This window comes from Lolium rigidum, chromosome 2, assembly GCF_022539505.1.
Source record: "Lolium rigidum isolate FL_2022 chromosome 2, APGP_CSIRO_Lrig_0.1, whole genome shotgun sequence".
Classification (NCBI taxonomy): domain Eukaryota; kingdom Viridiplantae; phylum Streptophyta; class Magnoliopsida; order Poales; family Poaceae; genus Lolium; species Lolium rigidum.
In genome coordinates, this window is record NC_061509.1 from 18,129,852 (window position 1) to 18,154,175 (window position 24,324).

At 42.0% G+C, this 24,324-nt stretch overlaps 3 protein-coding genes across 7 annotated transcripts; 2 read left to right on the forward strand and 1 right to left on the reverse strand.

Annotated features, from left to right (window-relative positions):
- Window positions 1–3,171: 3,171 nt before the first annotated feature.
- Window positions 3,172–4,591, forward strand: LOC124691361 (bZIP transcription factor 11-like). The gene has a single exon (XM_047224646.1). It carries the CDS (start codon window positions 3,739–3,741, stop codon window positions 4,258–4,260), a length of 522 nt encoding a protein of 173 aa, XP_047080602.1. The 5' UTR covers window positions 3,172–3,738; the 3' UTR covers window positions 4,261–4,591.
- A 5,789-nt stretch (window positions 4,592–10,380) lies between these two features.
- Window positions 10,381–18,041, reverse strand: LOC124691362. 2 transcript variants are annotated; one of them, XM_047224648.1, is made up of 8 exons: window positions 17,882–18,041; window positions 16,871–17,198; window positions 16,668–16,753; window positions 16,360–16,506; window positions 15,673–15,775; window positions 14,714–14,826; window positions 14,167–14,281; window positions 10,381–10,785 (listed from the first exon to the last, which is right to left on the reverse strand). In XM_047224648.1, the coding sequence occupies exons 2-7, from the start codon at window positions 17,145–17,147 to the stop codon at window positions 14,189–14,191; spliced, it is 819 nt and encodes a 272-aa protein (XP_047080604.1). In that variant the 5' UTR covers window positions 17,148–17,198; window positions 17,882–18,041; the 3' UTR covers window positions 10,381–10,785; window positions 14,167–14,188. The 2 variants fall into 2 exon arrangements, with proteins under 2 accessions (XP_047080604.1, XP_047080603.1); XM_047224647.1 differs by having other exon boundaries at window positions 16,668–16,756; window positions 17,882–18,039.
- On the forward strand, window positions 12,959–15,493 carry LOC124691363. 4 transcript variants are annotated; one of them, XR_006998925.1, is made up of 4 exons: window positions 12,959–13,165; window positions 13,234–13,307; window positions 13,485–13,596; window positions 13,715–15,493. XR_006998925.1 is itself a non-coding variant. In XM_047224649.1 (4 exons), exons 1-4 carry the CDS (start codon window positions 13,148–13,150, stop codon window positions 13,903–13,905), a joined length of 417 nt encoding a protein of 138 aa, XP_047080605.1. In that variant the 5' UTR covers window positions 12,959–13,147; the 3' UTR covers window positions 13,906–15,493. The 4 variants fall into 4 exon arrangements, 2 of the variants coding, with proteins under 2 accessions (XP_047080605.1, XP_047080606.1); XM_047224649.1 differs by having other exon boundaries at window positions 13,511–13,596; window positions 13,667–15,493; XM_047224650.1 differs by having other exon boundaries at window positions 13,511–13,596.
- Window positions 18,042–24,324: the final 6,283 nt, after the last annotated feature.

A 24,324-nucleotide genomic window follows, 5' to 3' on the forward strand; every position in this document is an offset into this window, starting at 1 on the left:
GTGGCCGGCGAGGCGGTCTAGGCCGCGGCCCTGGGCGCCCCCGTGGCCGGGGCAGGGGCCGCCGTGGTGGAGCAGCTACGGCCCCACGCTCGCCGTCGCATGCGCCCTCCTCGTCCTCGCAGGAGGAGCGCTGCTTCGAGTTCCTCCTCCGCATCGACGATGACCCACTCGCCATCAAGCGGCTACCGGACAAGTTCGTCGGCGGCGTCGAGCCGGCGCAGTTGCAGCTACGGGAGGCCAGCTGCAACTTCTGCCGCTGGACCGTGGAGGTCCTGTTTGACGGGGAGGGCAAGATGTACCTGCACACGGGATGGGACAAGTTCGCCCGTGACCTCGCGCTCGAGCCCGACTGCCATCTCACCTTCCTCTACGAGGGGGACGGCGAGATGATCGTCAAGGTGTTCGACGACACAGCCTGCCGCAGGCACTACCACACCGACGACTCCGGCTCCGACACCGATAGTTAGAACGTCGAGTGTTCTTTCTTTGCGCCGAATCCGGCTACGGGCCGGACGAAGCCGTAGTCGAGGTTTACGGATGTTCGCCTCATCGGTAGAACCAACAAGGGCACCATCTCCTCCCGCTGGATTTTCCAGTTTGGGTGATTGGGTGTGCCCTCGAATGTTCTTTCTTGGCAGCGAATATACGGAAATCAACACAACTGGCTTCTTTTTTTAGAATTTTTATATTTGTGTCGACCATGGTTCAAACTATGTGTTAGTTTGTGTAAACCATGTTCCTAACTATGTGTTAGTTTGTGTAAAATCATGTTTCAAAATGTAATATTTGAAACTATGTTTAATTAATGGAGAAGAGGGAAAAAAAGAAAAAAAATTAATGCGTCGCCCCACTGGAGCAGACCCCAGACGCAAACGGACGCGCGGACAAAAACGGTCATTTTAGCGTCCGCAGCGCGACGCAAACGGACGGTGGCGGACATTAAAATGCGTCGCGCCGCTGGAGATGCCCTAAGCCTCACACCAAGAAAGTGTGGACGGGAAAGTACGCCCAGTTGAAAACAAGGATAAGATCTCTAATGGAAAAAAAAAGTAACACACCTCTGCAGAGTGTAATAAATTGTGGCTTGTCACTCCCCGTTTCGGGAAGGAATTGCGAACGCGGCAGGAAAGGAACTCCATCAAGTTCTAAACACCCTGTGAAGGCTGACGGATATAGCTTTTCAGAATAAAAGCAACATTTTGAAGAAATATTAATCAAAACATGGATTGCCTATGACTTTCTGGTCCATGGCTATAGTTAGTGCATTAAACACTCTTTCCTATCATGAACTTGCTGAGTACGCTCATACTCACCCTTCTTTGAATCCCATGCTTAGACTGCCTGAACAACCGGGAGAAGACCCAGGACTGAAGACACCAAAGACGTATGTTATGAAGAACCAAATTTGTCTGAAGGATTTGAGGGGGTGGACTACAAGATATCATACGGCAACGAGGAGGCTAGCGAGGAAGAAGAAGCATAGTAGCAACATCTAAGTAGTTAGTCGGACAACACCAAACTTTATAAAATAACGTTGGTCGATTAGTCATGGTATTTAGTTTACTATTACCGCTTGTTTGTAAGTTAGGTAGAGTCAAACTAGAGTTACCGAGCTATCCTCTCTGGATCAGGAGGAGCTCAACTATGATGTACATATATGGCTTGTAATCCTAAGTGCTTGAATAAAGGACCAACTATGTTTCTGTTGTACCACTCTAAGAAGATGTAATATTTATGGATTAGTATTTCACAACTGTTATGTCAATGGCTGGCATACTACAACATGCAATAGTATGTTGGATCACCACAATGTACGAGCTGAGCACCGGGTTGTAGCCTGGTGGCAAGGGAGGCACTGTTGCACTCAGCAGACCCAGGTTCGAGTCCCGTTGGGGGCTGAATTTGGGTTTCTCGTGGACTCCTGTCTTTAACAAAAATCCATCAGGTGCTAGTGCCTGGGATGGTCCCATTTTACAATGTATGAGTTGTATTGCATGGTTGTATTAGCTTAATATAATATACTCATGAATATGTCCATCTGCTACAATGATTTACCTGATTAAAGTTGATTTGATTGTATTGAAGTTATCTGCTTACTTGCAGTGATGATTCCATGATTCTGTGAAGCTTTTGTCTAGCTTTCCTTTGCATGTCCGTTCAGAATCACTTGTTCTGAATGTGCATGTACTGGAAATCTGGCCTTGCTTTATTGTGCTCAACATTTCCTGTTATTTGGGCTTGCTTAGCTCACTGTGATCTGATCTTCTTACTTGTTCTTGTTCCAGTGAGATTTTCTTACTAGGTGCAATTACTTGTATGTAATTATTAGCGACTATGAGATGCCTCACCAATTGAGTTACACATATTTGCTAAATCATGTTGATAAACTGAATATACTGATGATTTTTGAGTTGATCAGCCTGGCTATCTAGTTCTTGTGCCCTGTATTATTTAGATATGGTATTTATCTGCTTGTGCTGCCTTTAATCCTTGTGTTGCAAGCTTTTAATACATGTCCGAACATTTACAGTCGGTGCTTTTACTGGTTTTAGCTTACTTGTGGTATTCATTATCAAATGATGTCAAAATATTTCCCCTCCAATCACCAGATAGATTGGAGAATAGCTGTGGCTCCAATCCTCGGTATATGATCCATTCCATCATTATCAAGAGCTGTGGCTCCAAATCCTTGTGGTTTTACTTGAGAGCTTCTTGTACTGTTTGTGCCGCGGAGGTTGGTTGGTTTTCACCGCCGGGCCGGGGTAAATTCGAGAGGTTTCGATGCGAATAATGTACTCACTCCTCTCTAGACGCCTCCATTCAGTCACGGGACCCAATCAGTAGCTAGCGTAGCTGCTGTGCTACAGGAGTGGAGTGAAGGTGCACGGGTGTCCCAAGTGAAGCTAGTCAGTGCGATTTCATTTCCAGCTGCTTCGCCTCGGACTCGGATCGGATCCAACGGACGACCGACCGACCGCACGTGCGAGCAGCCTGCATGCCGTACGGACGCCGCTCGCCCTCCATTCCCACCTCCTCTGCTCTGCCGACCTCCACGCACACGCACCACACGGAACGGAATCCCATTCCCGCTCCACAAGGAATCCCATTCCGCCATTCCCGTTCCCTCGAGCTCCCGGCGCTATAAATCACGCTCCGCTCCCTGCCCCAACACCCCCTCCTCCTCCTTCCTCCCTTCTTCCTCCTCCTCGATTCCATCAAGAGAGAGAAGCAGCGAGCGAGCTAGAGAGAGAGAGACATAGAGGAGTCACGTACCCATCCATTGCCGCCGGCCTCTTCTCGCTTCGTCTCCTGATCGATCGAGCTCGCCGGCCTCTTCCTCCCGGACCCCAAGAAACCCAAGCAAGCGAGCGCATATGCTTCCCCGGGTCCGTCTGAGAGTCGCACGCTGATGCGATGTCGCCGGTGATCAGCGAGATCCTCCTCTCCGGGTTTATGATCAACTCCACCCTAAGGCGCCGAACGCACCTCGTCCAGTCCTTCTCCGTCGTCTTCCTCTACTGGTTCTATGTCTTCTCATAAACTACTCGCCCCACTCCAGACCAGCCCCTTCCTTCTCTCCCTCCTCCTGCTTTAGCCTTCCCCCCTCTCGTCTTCCTCGCCGTACGTCGTCACTTCCTCTCTAGATTCCCTAGCTGGTAACTTTGGTGGTGCTTCCGAGTCTTCCTTCTTGCAAGAAAAGAAAGCAGAGCTGAGCTCTAGCTCGCGCGCGCGCTTCCCATGGCGTCTTCCAGCGGGAGCGGGAGCACGGGCTCGCTCTCGGCCATGGCCGCCATGGCGGCCGCGGGGGGCACGGAGGAGGAGGTGCGGGCGCTCATGGAGCAGCGCAGGGCCAAGCGGATGCTCTCCAACCGGGAGTCGGCGCGCCGGTCCAGGATGCGCAAGCAGAGGCACCTCGACGACCTCGCCGCGCAGGCGGCGCACCTGCGCCGCGAGAACGCGCACGTCTCCGCCGCGCTCGGGCTCACCGCGCGGGGGCTCCTCGCCGTCGACGCCGAGAACGCCGTCCTCCGCACGCAGGCCGCCGAGCTCACCGCGCGGCTCAGCTCCCTCGAGGAGATCGTCGCCTGCATGAACGCCACCGCCAACACCAACAACGCCACGGCCGCAGCCGTCGCGCTCACCGTCGCCGCCGCCGCGGCCACCGCCGCCACGGACCCGCTCCTCGGCGGCTTCGACAGCGCCGCCTTCGACGACATGTTCAGATCCTCCAACGAGATGTTCATGTTCCAGCCCTGCTAGCCTAGCCACCCATGGCACAGAAGCAACAAGTCGTCAAGAACAACAAAAGAAGATCATCGTTTTTTCCTGATCCTTTTCAGGTTAATCTGGAGAGCAGTATATGGAGTTTTTACTGCACCTAACTAAGCTAGCAGCTAGCTGGGGTTAATTAATTATTAATGGCCTAATTAGCATGTGTAATTGTGGGGTTCTAGCTACTCTGGTAATATGGTTCTTATATATGTTTAGCATGCATCGATCATCATGTAACTCCACTATGTAAGCTCTCTCTTTATGTGTTGTTCTTCTTTCAGACAAAGGAAGTGCCATATATAATTACTCTACTTACTTACTTACTGATCATCACAAGTTAATTAATTACTAAGTATTTCTCTGGGTTTGCTTTGTCTGGCTTTTCCCTTATTTCTTATGCCTTGCACTTGGAGCAACATATTTTCTTCTCTCTCCCTCGCTCGCTCCCTGCTCGATAGTACATTGACAGTGTTACTCCGTCTGACTTACCTTTAGATTTTTACAGCAGCTAGTACATTTGCTCTCTTTTTTAGGGAATACAGCTAGTACATTCTTTATTTCTTCTGATGCCAATGCACATTGTTCAGAAAAATCCTCATGATTTTATTCCACAGGGCAGTGGGAATAATCAGAGTGACAGCAGCCAGTCTTTTGTGACTTGGAATATAGAGAATGGAATAAAAATAACTGGTCAGGTTTTTTTCTTTCCACCAATTTATTCCTCTGGAATTTTTTTTAGCGCAATGCTATAGGTTGTTGTGCACGCAGAAAGAGATTCTCCAAATTACCCTCTTTTGTTCTCTCCACTATTCATGCTGCTTGTTGGTTCTTGAGAATTTGATTGTACCCCAAGGCCACTTTTTCTACTTGTCATGCATGCATGGACCAACACAGGTACATCTCTGCAAACTAATGGCAGCAGCACTACCTATCATTCAGTACCCTAGCTAAACTAGCCCCAGTGAGTGCCATCTCTTGTAGTAGCTCACACAAAGATCTTTCACCTCAAAATCCAATTTTTCATCTGGCTCCAGCTCACATGATGATATCTTGGGTATGGTACCCACCCACCAAACCACATGCAGATGCAGCCTGACCTGATATGATTCAAGTGAATCCCATGCATGATCCTCTCCTCCAGTGGCCTGATATAAACAGGAGTACCGGCAGGATCAGCAACTGCCCCTAGATGTGATTGGGATGTGTAATGTCATCTTCGTCTTCAGTTTCTGTGTAAGCAATACTGTACCAGTATATACATGCATACATACATGTGGGATATAATGGACCACTGGGAGAATTGCAATTTTGGTGCACTGGACCTGGAGGTAGCTTGGCTACATTGATGAAGTAGAGCCAGCTCTGCTCACACAGTGGAGATTGCAGCAGAGGCCATCCATCCATGCTGCAAAAGGCAGGGAATCAAGGACGACAAGGTGGTCACTCACTTCAGCTCACCCCAGCCAGCCACAACATTTCTTCCTCTCCATCAACAATTCCACAAAGAAAAAGAAATTCTCAGCAAGAACAGCCAGAATATTCTCCATCTCCGGCCGCCGTTGCTGCTCTGGTCGGCGAAGTCGGCACTGAATGTCATGGCGAACATCGTTGGAAATTTTGGAAGGCACAAGAAAAGAGTTACTATTACATCTTTGAGTGTTTTGGGAGTTATCAGCAACGGAAGCAACCTGATGCTCTAGGTGTGAATGCGTGTATCAAGGGTTGCTTGTTCCTAGCCATGAGAGGGTGCAACTAGCTACCTGATGTGCATGAGCATGATTGGTTTGAATTGACAGTGCATTTTTTAATTGAATTATATGCCAAGTTTTCTTTCCTCTGGTCAAGTGAATCACCCAGACCATACTTCTGCTTGATCTGGTTGCATGATGTGTGCATATATATTTGCACGTTATATTTTAAACAAGTAGACGTTGCTTGCAGCAGGAAAACTCAGCATATAAAAAATAAAGAGGAAGGCATATTAGGCGAAGTCCCTGGAGGAAAAAGTGCCATGGACTTTGGTTTTCTTGGTGGTGCCTCTCAAGATTCTTGAGGTACTCAATTGAACTAGAGTACTTAATTGTACTTTAACATGGCTTGTTGTGTCGAAGATGTTCTTTTACAGTTTTTTATGTGTGTGGAGAAGAGAGAAAGTAGATATTTTTCTCCAGTGTATCATGAAATTGTGAGTTGGTTCTGCTCATATACATCTGGCACTTCTTGAAAATTTGTGAAAATGAAGATCTAACAGAAGAAAGAAAGAAAAGAAAAGAAAAGAAAAGAATCTCTGCGCCATTGATTGTAGCTTTTGGATCATAGTGTCACTTGAGTCCAAACTCCAAAGGTTGGTTCATGCATTATACATGAAACTAGTGAAACAGTAGCCTGTACAGGTTGACATGATTTCCCTTAGAAGTTGATAGGGCTACAATCAATTGCTTGGAACTATGGGATTTCAGTTTTTTTCTTGCATTGCAGATTTTGCAGCTTACACGCTAGCCAACAATTATCCTACAAGACTAGAAATATATGTTCTGAAGATGTTAAGGTTATGCAGAGTAAACACTTTGCCACATAAATAATATGAACAAAAAGCAGAGCTATATATATTGGAACAAAGGCTACCCCAAAATAATTCTCTTTAGAATAAAGTGCAGAACATTATCGTCAAAGCCCGTTAAATGCGGCCAAAGAATATTTCATACCAAGATGAGAATTTCTTAACAGTAGCGATTTAATTCAGATCTTATCAAAAGCGTGGGGTATCGCAAAACACGATCTATCACGTAAATGTAGGAAAATAAAAAAATATTCTTTTGATTCCTTCTTGCAGAAACCAAGGCTAAGGTTCTGCCCTTCTTAAATTAGCCTTAGCAGGATTGTACTTGTGCTCAGTTGAATACTGATTATGAGCAGCTGCATATGGGCTAATGCATGCACTAACCTGCATCGTGTGCTCCTTAAGCCCATGTGGTCGGTGGAGACAAAGGCTGCTGTGTTCATGTTCAGTCACATTGCTCCATCAGTAGTTGAACAGTGCAAGGTGCATGGAGCCCCATATCAGATTCAGTCATTGATAATTGGAGCTTAGACTTGGGACTGTGATAAATTGTATAAGATGAAATGTAAATGTATTTTCTTTTTTTCAGGGATTTCAGTAGAACCACATCACCAACTGCGTGTAGGTCAACATCGGTTGGGTTCAAAAAAGATTAGATGTTTCACTTTTATTTTCTTGGGAAAAACTGTTTATGAACAACAAGTTCTTGAATAACCTGGTATGATTGTGAACCATGCTTTTACTAAACAAGCATCATCATCTGTCTCAAGCGTAGCCGCACCGGATGCTAAATTTCGATGAATTTTCGAGGACATTTCCCCGAAGAGCATAAAGCGCAGAAATTAAAAATTAAAAAAACTTGGACCTTATGCCTAAAAATTGCATAGACAATTGGCGAGAATCTGATTACATTTGTCTGCTTCCCTTGCATTTCCATGTTGGAGGTAGCCATCGGCCACAGGGAAATATGCGTGGCCGCCCAGCTTTATTGTTGTTCCTGGAATACCTTTTCTGCAAATGGAAAAGATAAAACCAAATAATGGTGCACCTTCACACACATTGCCTCTCTGCTTTTGTTGCTAGACGCACCTCGTCTTGCACTCTTGCATCCACATACACTGCTGTCTAAATCAGCAATACACCCTCTGCCTATGCAACATTGTTAGTTTTTTTTTCACACAGGAATATGGATTTCACACGCTGCTCGGACAAAACAGGATGCAAAAAGGCGGCATTATTGCCACAATGGATGGCGAAAGAGCATGTCAAGGTCACTGTGGTGATAGCTAGGTTTTTTTTGCAATGTTCAAGGGAGCAATGAAAGTTGTCAAAAAGCAGGCTGTTGCATTGCCATAGGCATGCTTGCAATGTGCATTCACGGAAGGTGAAGGTTGGGATAGGAATTTGCTTGCAAGAGTAAAACAACAGGGACAGGAAGTCTGACTGCTCATCTTACTCAGTCACTTTGAGGCCAAGCCAATGAGATTGTGGTGACAGGTTGGATGCAAGAAATTGCAAAAAAGTTCAGGCCTGGATCACATTATTGTATGGCTAAGGATATAAACATGGCCTTTCTTCGGTGGTCTTTTCGAAGGTAAAAAGTTAGGCCCCATTTGGAACGAATGAATACGTTCCAGCTCAAATCGGTGCATGTAATATAGCGTTAATTAGTGCAATTAACTAACCTTTTTGAGAATTTGAAGCTTCTAGGCATCTGATGGATGTGATCTGATACCATTTGCTTAATGCAGTAGCCTCCATTTGACAGTGGGGGTGTTGTGTTGTGTGGCAAAGCAGCAATTGCCTTACTCAGGAAGGAGGAGGTTTAAAGCAATCACTATCAGATTGTAAAAATGCACTTTTCCATGCTCGATGGGCTCTTTTGCTCCAAAACTTTCTTGTAAACCTTTTTTATCCTTTTGAATTTTTACAAATCTGACTGGAAAGGCAGCGAATGATACCTTTCCTTCCTTAGTTGAGCTAGGAATCCTAAAAATGCTTAGCTAGATAAGTTCTTGTTTGCTATGTAATTAGTGGAACACTAGCTCCCACTGATTCCAATGGCCATCTCTGTCTCTCTCCATATTATTAAGCAAATGGACAATGAATTGCAAGAGGCAACTATTCAGTGCTTTTGCAAGCAACATTTGACATTTGGGTTGAGAGAAATCTTCATGTGCTCACAATGCAGTGACCAAATTGGCTATTTGTCAACAGGATACTAGGATGCAATTTGAAATATATCAGATTAGCTCATGAAATGAAAATTGGCATTCCATGTCGCAATCAAGATCTGCACGACTCATCGTTGTAGGGCAATCTACCTTGACCTCTAATTTTGGAGAAATTTGACCTAACACATCACAAAATAATGTATAAATTGGAAAATATAATTGGCAGTGTGAAGGACGTGTGGTATCCAAGGCTACATGCCACTGAACAAGCTGGATGTTATTTTCCAGCTCTGATGTTTTTTTTATTGTAGTGCAGATATTCCTAGTTTAGCAAAGCATGGACCATAACTAGTTCATTCAACACAAATTCAACTAGAGAACATCAGAGCCGCCGAGCAACTCAGCTTAGGTAGCATCCCTTTGCAGCTTCTACCTGCTTCTGTCATTTAAGATCACAAATATACTCATGATTCCTTGCGATGTACTAGACCTAATTATGCAACAAGCAGCAATGCAATCCATGCACATTTGTTAATTAGCACCCAAATCAAGCCATAGCTCCTCACCTAACGAAGGAGAGTCCCATTGCCACAGGGCAACTGAGCAGGTCTCCATCTGTAACTGTCTTCCAGCTGCTTCATCCATCATGCATCACCGTCCACATCAGCATTCCATTCAGCAATTAGTAATTCAGGCCATGGAAAATAAATACCACCAGTGTTTAGTTGCCAGATTAAGCACACATGGTGGTTGCTTGCTTAACATCTTGCTTAAGATATTCTTTTTATTTTTGTGCACGTGTAGACGGTAGGGCACATGTACTTAATTTGTCAAGAGAAACAAAGTTGATGAACACGCACAGCTGTGCAGTTGACCAAATATAAGAAACTAGTAGAGTGAAGAATTGTGTTGCTCCTCGCGAAAAAAGAAGTGTCGCTTCTCCGTTCAGCCAACCGAGCGAAAACTAGCATGGTTTTTCTTTTTGGCAAAGATATCTTGTTAACCCCTGCCCTAACACAGATGCTGAACCCAGGATAGGTTTGATGGACTCCTGAGCCCTCCATTGCAAAACAAAATCTAAGAAAGAATATATTAAACAGGCTGATTATGCAGAAATTGTGCGTACCTCAGCTTAACAATTCATGGCTGCTTTATTTAAAATCCGGTTCATGCAATGCCATAGGGTGAGAACAAAAAACTTAGAAAGCGAGACTAGCAGGGCATGAGGATCAAGTTCATGTGATGCCATAGGGACATTCACACTTCCTATATGCATGGAAGGGATCAGTTTCACTTGACACTGATATTTAGTAACGCTAAAACTTAAAGTAGCGGTACTAGCAAGAAATTTAGAATCTTGACTGCGCTTGCACATGAAATTGTTCCACTGGTATGCTAATGATCGCCACCTTCAGGTGTTTGTTGCATTATTAACAGTTCAGCAGCGAGGCACATACTATCGTACATGTGTGTCCTTGATTTCAGGTACACGTTGCTAGTCCCAAGGTACTAACAACCATAGAAAAACAGAAATGGAAGACACACTTAAAAAGATCCTCAAGTTCTGGGAGCAAACTATCCTACACGGAACAAAGAGGAAACATGAATTATATCTGGTGGCTACAAAGGAGCGGCCTGTTTTACTTCTGAAAATATATACATATGTGCAACACAAAGGCTCGTTTTTCATTCCTCGTATGAGAATGTGACGATATCCGTGCAACACCAGCCTTCCAGATTTATAGTGACTGATTTCACCATTCCATCATTGTTGTTTATCTGGAGAAAAGATATTAGAGCTTAAATCACAATATAATTCCAAAAAAAATTATAAGCTTAAGAAATTTCTTGGTGTTTCTGTTTTCTGTAAGTTTCGCTTTGTTTACTTTGCCATGCATCTTTGTACTGTAATACAGATGTATCTAACAGTCACCAACTATGCCCATGCTTGTCCAGGAGATGGTGCCTTGTGTTGGATAACAGGGAAACCATATGCTCGGTCATCAGATGTATAAACACAGCATCTCAATCAAGAACATTAAATTACTTGTCTAAAAACAATCATGGAACCGAGCATGACACTACATAACCGGAAATAGCTGCAACTGATGAGAGAGCCAGCAGTCTCACTCCTGGATGTGTTCTTCTATTCTAATTCTCCAACATGTATTCCAATTGTTCTTAAATCCCCAAAATTTATGTGTTCCTACTTGTTGGATAGTGTTACCACTGACGACTCATAGCTCAAGTTACCAAGGTATGGCCAGTTACATTTTTTTTCACAGAAAATAAGAAAAGGTAAGGAATCTGTGGGGTCCCGAACTGCAGGATTGTGACATATCTACTGTTATAGGGACTGCTCATATCACTGTCTAAGTTGTTGCCATCAGACTTTGGTTACAAGCATCGCAGGGCATTATTTCCTTCACCCAAAAATGAGGTGCATCAAGGAAATGCGTACATGATGTCTACAACGCGTAACACTGCATAGCATTATATACACATCCTGACATCAGATGTTTCAGGTCACTGTCAGGATGGCTTGTGTTAATGGTTAAGATTTTTTAATCGGTTAGCAAACAACAATTGGCAGTCATAGCATGCTGGTATTGCCTCGTTGAAGAGTGGGTACCTTTGTTCATGTACTTGCCATTTTTTCTAAAGCAGAAGCAAGGTAGCAGTAGCCTGGAGAGGACACACCGAAAGAACACTTCTATATTGTCAAATCATCCCCAGACTTCAGGAGTTCTAGGGTGATAACTTAGCATGGTCATGCATGGTGATGTACTGTTTTGAATAAATCTTATATGCTTATAATGTTCAGAAAACAAATATGGAGGCAGAGGATAAATCACCATCTACATGTGCTTCTATACAGCAGATCACCTCTTTACATCTCTAATAGGCCCTGGCATCTCCCGCAGATGGGTGATAGAAGAGACCCCTCCACTACCTCCAGGAAGGTCCCCTGGTAGGAAGGTCCCCTGGTGACCTCAGAGGGAAGAAACTCCTAGGACGACCCCTTGTTATGGCTCAGGGAGAGGTCCATGTGCCCAGGGATCCTGACTTAGTTGGTCCATGGGACAACATCCACCCATAGACCCTACATGCAGAGAACGACAATATCCAGAGCCACAAGCTATTGCGTGTAACTAACACAAGCTATTGCCGCAGCATCAAGGGGGTATCCTACTCATTTGTATAGGGCCACAAGCTATTGCGTGTAACTAACACTTCTACCTCAAATTCTCTTGATCAATACAAGAACACATGAACATGTGTGCCCTGAGGGACAATATGACCAAGAGGTACCCCGAAGCCTGGTGCACCGACAGGAGTAGGGTGCATTTTTTAGTGGATAACTTTTTAGCGGAAAAGGGTGCATTCATTTGCACTCAAACAAGTATAAACTCCATGTCACTTTCACTCTAGTATCCCATTGACCAACATAGAATAGAAGAACAATAATTATTGATTGATTACAGGAAGTAGGCTGGAATAATGAATTGTCTGCTGAAAAGAATTGAATTTCCAGTTTCATGCTTTCTCCAGCAAATACAGATATCATATAAACTTGGGAGGAAAATACCAATACTGGGGAAACAGGAAAAACTGGAGGATGTCATCAGGGAAATCAATGATTTTGATGGGAGGAAGAAAGTGAAAAAAAAATGAACTAATGGGGCACCAATTATTAGACCAAACAAACTGAGAAGAAGTTAGCTGCTACGAGGGAGATTCTCGGTTAGTGGACACACTAATATCTCCCATATATTCTGTTACTTTCAGAAAGATATATGCAAGAAGTCTATGTCTATAAGCATACAAAAGATGGAGGATATATTCTTTGGCTTCAAAAGTAGGAGGCAATGAGAATAGAAAGTTTGATTCGGGAAAGACAACTCATGTGGACAATACTGTAATTTCAAAGTTCAAAGTCCTTCGCATGACTTTGCTACTGGAAACGTAGTTGTCTCAATATCACCTCATTAGTTGTACTTTTTTTTATTAAGAATAGTGGCAGGAGTTCAGCCTAATCAATTAAGAGAGATTAGTAGGACAACAGGAGATTCAGGCAAGAAACAACTATCTGCAGGATGACTGCTCCACAGCCCACGATTGCAGCAAAGGCTGAAACAAAATGACAAGGGAAAGCATGGTACGACTATCTAAACTACTGGCTTATTGTACCTAGCTGAACTTCTGATTTGGTTGCTCTACTCTTAGACCGTTTGCCTGGTTGATCTTCAAGACCTCGAGAACTCGATGAGAAGACATGCAATTGTTGATGCTTTTGAGAGGTGGGTTAAAGCTACTGTATATGTGCTCATTTTTTCATCAATAAAACTATGCCACTAAAATGTTTGGGAAATTCGTACTATTGTTGCACTGATGCTGTGTTCTTGTTTCTGGATCAAATTAGAAAAAAAAAATCACCTTTAATATTCTCTGATGCCTCTAATTCTGGGAACCAGCAGTTCAAACTGTTCCCTGTTTGCAACAGGCACATCCTACATATGTGGTTATTTTGTGTGAATCAAGATTCAATAGTAGTACATGATGCTCTAGAGGATATTACTCAAGTGCAAGGTAAATTCAACCTTTGGTAGCCCCAAAATTAGCTTCTACTGTATAATGTTCCTTCTTTTTACAAGGAAAGAACAACTATCAGTGGCATTCAAGTTTCAACTAACTGCACAATCCACAGCAACATCATCACAACAAGCACAGAGGTCCATGAGCACTAACAGGAACAAACAAATGGTACGAAAGTCTGACCCTATTTATTTACATTCGCTTGTTTGCAATGTTTCGATGAAGACAGCAATGCAGTCCTGGATATACAAAGGATTGAACTTGAAGTCCTTAGGTATTTGGAAATCCAGTAATTTCGTATAAATTATGGTTTATGAAGAAAATGAACATTTTAGGCTTAATAATGGATTGGACGTTATAAAACTACGATGTGGAAAGGGGCCAATGGAAGAGGCCTAAAGGAAAATCCAGAAGTGTGAGATGTGTGTTGCAGTGGTTTAATAGGCTAATTACTAGTATGTGGGAGCTGTTCTATAAGCTGAAAAGAATGATTTTCAAGACAACTAAAGAATGCACCATAATGACGAGAATTTTGGAAATCAAAAAAAAACTTTAAATGCCTACCTGATGTTATATGCAGTTATGCTCAATAAAGTCCCAGTGTCCTCAACTCTGTAACATGGCTAGGATCAAGATCTGGCACTAGATCAGCTCCTTCAAGATCTTCTACAATATACTCCTGCCATAAAGAATATCAAAGCATGAGCAGATCTTTTAACATAAGTTTATCAGAAGAAAGAGAAGGTGCTACAATTTCAAAAGTTGTAGTGCTAAGAAGCTATTCTGTGCCCGATAAGAAAATGAAGGCTCGTGTAACTAACAAGAAACATCATTTTTTTTTGTTAATCACACCGGGACTTCATACTCTACCTACTGGAATCATGTCTGAACAACACAGGAAACCTAAACCCTGATAAACCAATTGGATTAAAACTAGCATTCATATTTTCCAAACATATTGGACTATTGACGACATGAGTACTTGGTGGTGTCAGCATAGTTAACAGTTTATTAATCAGTTACAAAAACATTTTATTAATCACAAAATGCACTTCTTGAAATGAAAGATCAAATTAACAAACTTGTTTCCGTTTTTCTTTCTTTCACGAACCTTGGTTAACTCTTGCTTTGCAAGAACATGGTAGTGCCGATCAGTGATCCTCTGTCCACAAATTATAGCTATGAAGAACCCATACAGAAAACCAACCAAAATATTTGCCAGTACTGCAGTTTGAACAATTATAATAAATATTAAAAAAAATCTCAGTAAGTGCTTCAAGTGCAGGCATGGGTAATATGGAGTATATCAAAATGGCATGTACATAGACAGCGTTAAAGAATATAGCATGCATGCTAATACTTGTACAATCACAAATGCTAATCTAAATGCCAACAATGGATAGACAAATGTCATTGCAATCTCATCTAGCATGTGTTGTCTTCACAGTTTCGATGCCTTCGGGGCCAAATTGAAAACATGAGTTATCTTGTTGATCCTATTGAGCATGTAGACTTCTCTCTGTCAGATATGTTTGTCTACAATTCGACAAATACTTTAGACGATCATCTGAATTATGAAAACGAATCCATTGACAGGTCTTTCCATGTGTGCTGAAAGCACAGACCACACTTAGATAACCATGACTCATCCTATATAAAATATACTTAGATTATCTTATAATTCAAATGACCAAACCTCTTACTGCTATCATAAATTAGAGAAATATATGATGATCTACATCATCACAGTAGATACAGAAACACATAGAGATAGTGCCGGCGTAAGATCATTTCTACACAATATCTCTCAATACTGGCTACAAAAATAAAATGAAATCTGCAATTAATGAAGTGGCTTGTTTTAAAGAAGTAAATACCAAACCATGTTGATAGTACTGAATAGGAAGAGATCCAGTACCATGATGAAATGAAGTACATGAGTTATCTAGTTCTCATTTAACCTTTTAGGTACTGGGCTAGTGACAATTCAAGAAATTTCTTGAATCATAGACGATGATAAACGATAACATGCACAAGGACAGTAAACATCACTATGAAAATTGAACTTACTTGCCAACGCATAAAAAGCGTATGGATGTTCTTCATAACCAAACATTTCTCGCAGTTCATCTCCATAAAATCTGTATACCAGCATACCCAAGAAAATAACAACCTATCAGGCAAAAAGAAAATAAATCAACTTGGTAAGATCAAAACAATTATATATCTCTGCGCATGGTACATTATGGACTCATCATTTTAGGATGCATGCTGCAATTTTTCAACACAATAAACAAAAACATAGACATGCTTACTTCTATATTTACCAAAACAAAATTTGGCAAGCCTAGAAGCAAGAAAATGTTACATAAATCTCAGCGATAAAAAAAAATTATCCATGTTCATTGGATTCTTTAGAAAGAAATTAACACCAATATATGTTCCTATTACGCTAGTATACTATTATCCCTCTTATCAGCCCATATACTTCTTCTGAGTGGCATCTATACACAAAGCAGAACACATATTTGGTATTTCAATCAGTTACAGTATTACTGTAATAATATCATGAGACCAAAAAACGTAAATCTCACATGGGTATGTAATATAATATCACAAAAGTTCATCAGCATGTGTAACAAAAGTGTAACAAAATATCTAGAAAAAGAGAAAGATCTGGTGCAGACTAATGTTATTTAAGATCATTGAAGAAAAGTAGTCCATTGCACTAGACTATAAAAGGTGTGAACATCTTACTAGTTGTACAATAAAAAAGATCAATGTGTGATCTCTAGCAACTAGAAGTCGAAACTTCAGTGTTGACCACCATCGATCAGGAGGAACATTTGCACGAAGTACAAATGCTGCCCGACACTCGGTGCAATGTGAAAATGCAGAACCTTCCTGGGTAATGTGTAACAAAGAAGCTAGGTCAGAGCGAGACTGATAAAATGATTAACGAGTGTTAGCATATCTGATATTTTGGGTGGATATTAGGAGAATTGAACACTTGAGCGTCTCCAAGTAAGTGTGGTGTAAATAAGAAAATGCTCATGAATCAATACCTTTGTTGATCTCCAGTTATCAAGACAGGACCTGTGGACATACTTCTGTGTGCCCTTGCAATGGCATGGCGCAATCAAGTCATCACCTTCTTGAAGAAGGAATAAAACACAACAAACACCGACTCAATATATAACAAGATATATAAAAGTTCTTAAAGCAATATATAAGAAAAGAGTATTTCAAGACACAGTGCATTGTGGACCTTCATTATCAAGGCAAATCCGGCACTGTGATAAGTCTTGAATGACAAGCTGGGTTTCTTCATTGTCATCGATATCGTGATTGTCATTCTCAACTATCACTGGCTTGATTTCACATGAGACCAGATACTCCGTGGAGCTTCCCGTGGTGTTGGATTGTGAAACTACCTCCTGCGAATCTGGCACTTCTTCATGATCACAATTCGGCACCATCAGTGTTGCTTCGTCTTCTCGGATAGTATGAGAAGCCAGCTGCATTATGAACAATACCCAAATCATGCCTGGGCGTCACTGAGGAAACATTTTGCCGGTATATGATAAAAGCAAGTCCTGCAGGATAATAAAGTACCAGTCAACTATAGATAGTAAGCATGATTCTGAAGCAAAGGTTGGGACAATTTAACTAATGAATATAATATAACACAACATGAAAAAAAAGCCGTTTAGAGTAAATTCCATAAAGTTTACCATGAAAGTTTAAAGTAAGGATACTAATAACCTCCTGTTTGGCTGACATTCAAGAATATGGAAGTGATGATTTATACTGGGCATGCTATAAGACCATATGTTTTATCTAACTGTTGTTCTTGCAACAATTCTGGCAATGTTTTACGTGAACTCAAGATAGCTCGTAAATCATAATGGAAAACCTTTTAAACTGAAACATGGAATGGATGTGTGTTCAGTCCTTACTCTGATGTCCTACGTTGGGTTTCTCTACTTGAACGGTTCGATTAACATCCTTAAACATTTAAAGTTGCACAAAATCAGCTATGGTCCCAAGTTGGGGGACTCGTACACATTTGCTTATTTGGTACGGGCTTCAACAAAATTCAGCGCATCAAACTTGGAGACGGCAATATCGGCGACGACGGTGTCTACGAGGCGATGGCGACGGCGCGGCGCATATTCGGTGCCACCACTGGTCTCGGTCGTCGCCTCTACAGGGCTCTCGTCAAAACAAATCTGCGATCCTACTACATATCCCGGGCGGTCCGGAGACAAGGGCTTACCAGTGCGCCCCGCAGAAAGAGGTCTGGAGGGGGAGTTCCCGGACTACGTTTACTCCGGCGTCCGGCCCGGCAGCGGCGGCGGCGGCCTTCTCGAAGAATGGAGACTGACCGGGGGAGGGAGACAGAGTTTTTTTTTTTTAGTGCAGGGAGACAGAGGTTGGTTTGGTGTACTCGTCGTCGGATGGGGATTCAGTGACTGGCCTACAGCCAGTCACGGCGTGACTGGACTAGCATCAGCCGGATATTCTCCATCCAACAATCTCCAATCAATTGATTCGAAAATTTTGTAAATTTGTTTTTTTGTTGCATTCAAAATATAAATTATTTTTGAGTGAAATTTTTATTTTGAATTTTTTGATGATTTTGAAATATATTGCCAACGAATCATGTTGTAAGTATGAAAAAATTTCAATCAAAAATACTTTATATTTTGAACACAGCAAAAAAGACAAATTTACAAAATTTTCGGATCAATTGATTGGGATGTAGAATGTCCGGCCGATGCTATGTCCAGTCACGCCGTGACTGGCTGTAGGCCAGTCACTGAATCCCCATCCCTCGTCGTCGCCTGCCTCGTTTGGTCTATTCACGTATTTTATTATTTTTTGAAACATACTCGTACGACTACTATCCCGTCAAGCAAAACAAAATTAGGTTTTCCATTTTTGGAAGTTAAACATTTCAAATTTGATCAAAATTTTACAAAAAGTAGTTTTAACATATGCGATACTAAATTATTATATTGTTGAACTACATGTCAAGATGAATCTAGCGAGATCAATTTAGTGTCATAAATGGTACTACATCCGACACTTATTCTGGGTCGGAGTAAGTATTATTTTTTATAAAGTTAGTCAAAGTTAATAAAGTTTAACCGCTCTCCAAACATGTATGTATTTGACAATGGGGGAAGCATGATATTTTTCTTACCATTGACCCCATCTATACCAGGAATATTTTCACCTCGTTGGCTTGGTTTGTTGCGGCATAAAAAAATGCACAAAGTGGAGTTTAAAAAAACAGTTGGTCTTGTGTGGGGAAAATAAGAACTAGCCCTCTCATTTGTCCGCCCTCGGCACTTCTTCCTCATCCCTCCTTCTCCCTTGGAAATATCCATCATCACATACTAGAACTCTCGTTGTCCATGGTCCATCTATGAGTTGCGGAGCTTGATTTTACCACCAAGCTTTAGGAGACGTCATGACTGCGAGGAATGGGTGGGCATAGTCTAATCTGGAATGAATACGATGCTAAAAAATGAACGTCAGTGATTTACGGTTTTTCGATGATGCATATGCTATTTTGACATTGTTATAAACTTGTGCTTGTTTTGTACGCAAACATACGATATGATATGATTTCTGGTGCAGATGTTGCATTCATGCTGCAATTGTTTGTTGTGTTTCCTGCAAACTTTTGTTTCTGAGTTGCATATGCGTGAGGAGTTATGTCGGAAAATAAAAGTGTTTCATGTGTTGCTTGAAATGCTACAGCGTTTTTGCATGCTTTTAACATATCCGTGGGAAATGCTGTCATAATGTTGCAAATCTGCAAATAAAATTTTGTGTGTGAGGGGTTACACTATAAATATCGAACAACTCTAAGGGCGAATGATTTCCCCTAGTTGAGGCGCCGACGGGAGTGGAGGATGACGCAAGGTCTAGTACCCGTGATCCAAGAAAAACCACTGCTTTGTGGATCTCACAAGTGGCAACCTGCAAGATACAGATTCGTTGTCCATGTGGCTGATACGTGCATTTTACATCATCAATATATTAACTTATATGACTTGTTTTAAATGCCGCAATTTACCAAGATCTATCATTATCTACGCCTTTTTGTTGATTTATAGGACTTTCCTACAAAGTTCCTTTCATTGGTATTTAATTTTTGGGAGACAGAAAACCTCCTTTTCGTATTTTGCTGTTTCAAAGACCTTCTGGACGAAAAAAATCAAAGGAAAAATATGTGATCAATTTTTCATCAAGAGAAGGACCATGGGCCAAAGAAACACGAGAGGGAAGCCACGAGACCCGAAAGATACTAGGTGGCGCGCCCCCCTCAACATGGCGCGCCACCCAGGCCCTCTTCAGCCTCGAGCGTCGTCTTGGCTCCCCCTTTTTACAGATGCCTCCGTCTCGCCAGAAAAGCTACGCCATATTTTTCCCATGATTTACAGAGGCGAAGGCGAAATTCCTCTCCTACTTCGGGACAGGATAGCCTGCAGCACACCGGAGCCTCTCATGAGGGGGAAATCAACGCCATCGTCATCACCACTCCTCCTTGGCGTAGAGGGAGGTCTATCCTTCAACATCTCCATAAGCACCATCATCATCACCATATCCATATCCAAGATCCACCTCATTCCCCTCGTAGTTTGTGATTGATTGAACCCCAGATATTGTTTAAGTCCTATTTGCATGTTTGTGATTGGCAAATTGTCTTTATTAGGTAGAGATATTATATTTTCAGATTGTGTTGTAATCCATATTCCTCTAAACCTTGTAACGTTTGTCACATTTGGGTAGATCCCTATGTTCTTGAGGGCATAGGATGAATTGGCTATGATTTTCATATAATATGCAATGAGTATTTGGTCAAGTTTTTATCTTTTATGTGGTTCTATGATGGTTTTATGCGAACTTTGACTGCATATTACTTCACCTATATGGGCGTATAGGGCTGCACTTTGATGTAATGATGAGGGTTGGAAGGAATGGAATGACAGAAACCGTCTTCCAATACTTTGAGTTGCATTAGTTAGAGGGATTTATGTCGGGAACCAATGAACTAACTGCTATAGTGGGACATTTATGTCTTAATGATTCATATACTTGCTCCTGAAAATAGCTCTAGGAACCATCATAAGAGTTGTATTTTCTCATATCTATGGTTGCACTTAATTTAGGCCGCCCTAAAGGAATGAAACTTGACAATATATTCACCATGTTGTGTAGAAATCTAAATGTTGAGTAAATCGATGCCGCCCCCGGGAAATGCTTGTCACATGTTCACACACACTTGAGCTTGTTCTCTTGCTACATAGAGGATTGGGATTTCTCTCATTGAGAGCATTTACTTGCTTCTATTTACTTTCGATACTTTATTTTATTGCAAACTACAAACCTAAAGAACCAAAACCATTGCATCCTTTTATTGTTTTACTTGACAAACGTACTAACCAATACCTTTAGCTCCTCGTGGGTTCGACAGCCTTTCTTATTGAAAAGTACTACAATTGATCTCCTACACTTGGGAGCCATCAATGGCTCATTGTGTAACTTTACGATCCCATATCCACCGCATTTCCACAAAGAAGGCAGAGAAGATTGACACTTTTTAGGCGTTTTCTATATTATACAGACCATTCCCCCAGAATTACGCTTTCTAGTACATATCGATGCAACCGCTAGCCCCTCGAACGGACGTCACTAGCCTTACGTACCATGTCAAGTTGTGTTATCATGACATGGCAATGTACAAGGACGTAAAAACCCTAAATGATGATGTGGCTCAATTACAAAGGTTGTGAACACAGTAATTTATCGATCTTGTTGATCTTGTTCAACATAGAAAGGACATAGCAATAGGGCATAGAATGGTGGTGTGGAGCGAAGAGGGAGAGATGAAGAGGCGTTGAGGAAACATTATTGACACGTGAAGGTAGTGCAACTGGAGGATATGGAGTGGTAGAGTAATTATGTAGGAGAGATGTATGGTCAAGTGCAGGAAGTTCGCAAAGTTTGTTCAAGACTATGGCATAGTGAGACATGAATCTCGATTAATACCGATAAATTTACAGGAACCCCAAGGAGATTGTAGGACACATGGGAATTAATGTTGAAATGGTAGGAAAAAAGGAGGGCACACGTTACAACTAATGGATACGAGGCCAAGAGCATAATGTGCTACTCGTGATCAACTAATGATGATGTGGCTCATGGACATAGTAACATTGAAGGTTGTGGCGGCAAAAATAGACGAGTTGGCACAAATATGATGTGGCATAGTTGTATAATGAGAGAATTATTTATAGTGAGAGGCTGCTATTTAGATATAGAAGATTTATTCGGGAGCGGCCAGAGCTCATATTAGTCGATTGAGAGCTAACTTAATTCCCATTTGCAACACATGTGCCATGTTGGCATGGATCTAACGGTTTGGGACATTTTTCTATGTTGCAAACTATGTGTAATGGGGAAAAGCTTCAAAAAAATGTGTAATGGGGAAGATTGTAGTTGAGACCGCAAAAATCTAGGTTGCAACTCATGTGTCACTCTCATGGTAGCACGAGCCACGACGTACATTATCACAGTATACGTTTGATTACAATATTACTTAAGATTCTCCGTCACACAGGGTGGAACAGAACTCAACATCACACGCCCACTCGATTCACTAATTCCTAGCCTTGCTAGAGCATCAGCAACTTTGTTCTCCGACCTATTAACCTTCGAAATGTAGATATCCGACATTGATGACATAGTAATTTTTATGTCCTGTACAATACCAGCGATTAAAGACTTGCTACTTCCCTTCTTCTTCAGCTCATTCACTAGGAAGGTGTTGTCACTCTCAATTTGGAGGGGGCATGCATAACAAGTCAGAATCGATTTTAAGCTATTTAGCATGGCGATCGCCTCCGCTGATTCCGTGTTTGAGCAGTGAGGAATTTGTCCCCAGGCCGACAACATTACTTCTCCTTCTTCATTTCTTAGGACAGCTCCCAATGAACCTGCACACTCATTTTCAGAATAACACGCGTCAGTGTTTATTTTGCCATCCCGGGTGAGGCTTTCTCCACACTCTCACAGCCTCCTTTGTTTTATAATTGTGGATCAGCACTGGCGTAGAGATTGCCAGTTTACCTTTGGCATCCTCCACAGGATGATCATCATTCCAGTTTTCGAAAGCATCATAATAGGATTGAAGATAGATGGCCGATTGTTCTATCCCGACTTTACCGTCTCCAAAAATGATATTATTTCTCAAATGCCACGCGCAATCTAGTCATTCAGAAATTACCTGTGAATTAGCAAAACCATATTTGCGTTTGTTGGCAGCATGAAAGTCTATCAAGGGGCAGGGAATATGGAAAATTGATTGGGCATCGTGGTGGCACCCTAAGCACCCAATCAATCTGCCTACTAGTCTAGTATTTAACCAAATGTAGCCGCAAATAAAGACGACATGACATCTACCGCAGGCAACAGTGCCTACGTGATTTAGCTATGCTTTACCTCTCCCATGGGCATGTTACATGGCTAATTCATGAGTCCTCAAGGGTTAGACATCGGTCTACAACAATCAGCCATCAAGCGGTTTGGGATCCTACAATGTTATGTTATGGCATCAATCAGCTACACCATGCATAGTCGTTCGTTGAAGGAAAAAAAGTAGTCCTCGAGAGGCTATTATACAAAAGCGAGAAATTTCTTTCGCCACACAGAGACATACAATATTAAAAAAAAATCAAGACTCGCAACCCCCGAATATGACTTATTATCTATTTGACAAAACAAAGCAAAAATATCAATGCAAAGAAGAAGTTTCAAAAAAGGAGTATAGCTAGTGCTGAAAAAACTTTAAACAAAAAGAGGTAGATACTCTGACTTGATGTAATTTTTCCATGAAACATCATCTTCAAGGCTTATGTCGCAACTTCACTATAAAAATGCTACAAACTCTTAGCAACTACAAACGAGATCACATCACAAGAAAAGTTACACATGATGGTATTTATCAAGACCTCTTTGACTACATTTGGATTCATAAGATTTTTTTGGAAGAATTGGAGAAAATTAGAGGGACCGCACGTCCACATCAGTGTCGAATATGACTAAGTTCATAAAGTATACATAAGCCCAAGCTCATAAGTTCCACCCATGCTTGTGTAGATGTACTCAACCAAATATTCAGCGGGGCATGTGGGATTTTGTGACTAATGAATTCATGAAGGAGCAGGCATGCTTCCGGCGATCATGGTGAAGTCAACACAAAATTTTAGGAACCGCGTATATGTAAGTGAGACTCTTTCTTCCTTGACAAGGTTAGCCTCCCATGTACCCACCTTTTTCTCCTACTCGGTGAGCTCCTCGTGTCATTTACAACATCACACTCCTCGCGTCAAGTGTCTAGATCTTTTACTATCTTCATGCCCATCACACGAGTCTTTCCTTTAAGATTCTTCAAGAGGTTTACAATCTGTTGACTCTTCTTCATCAACATGTCCTCGCTGCCCTCATCGTCACAGTCTCACGGATGAAAACACCACTTGAGATAGAACAGGGAATGTAAACATTGTTTTAGGGACCACAGGAACAAGAGATGCCTATGTCGCATACGCTAAGGGAGGCATGGCTGAATCACCCCCGTGGCAAGCTAGCGCGACACCCTCAACATCGAAGCATGCAGCAGGCCATGGCCAAGAAATGAAGGTCGTT

Bases quoted from the DNA above. Each gene is read 5' to 3' on its own strand.
- LOC124691361 (XM_047224646.1), top strand. From the start codon at position 3,739: ATGGCGTCTTCCAGCGGGAGCGGGAGCACGGGCTCGCTCTCGGCCATG.
- LOC124691363 (XM_047224649.1), top strand. The intron at 13,308-13,510 runs GTGGGTTAAAGC...TGTTTGCAACAG, and splicing joins ATTGTTGATGCTTTTGAGAG to GCACATCCTACATATGTGGT. The intron at 13,597-13,666 runs GTAAATTCAACC...TTACAAGGAAAG, and splicing joins GGATATTACTCAAGTGCAAG to AACAACTATCAGTGGCATTC.
- LOC124691362 (XM_047224647.1), bottom strand. From the start codon at position 17,147: ATGATTTGGGTATTGTTCATAATGCAGCTGGCTTCTCATACTATCCGA. The intron at 16,507-16,667 runs GTATTGATTCAT...CACATTACCCAG, and splicing joins ATAACTGGAGATCAACAAAG to GAAGGTTCTGCATTTTCACA. The intron at 15,776-16,359 runs GTAAGATGTTCA...TTTGCCTGATAG, and splicing joins TCTTTTTTATTGTACAACTA to GTTGTTATTTTCTTGGGTAT.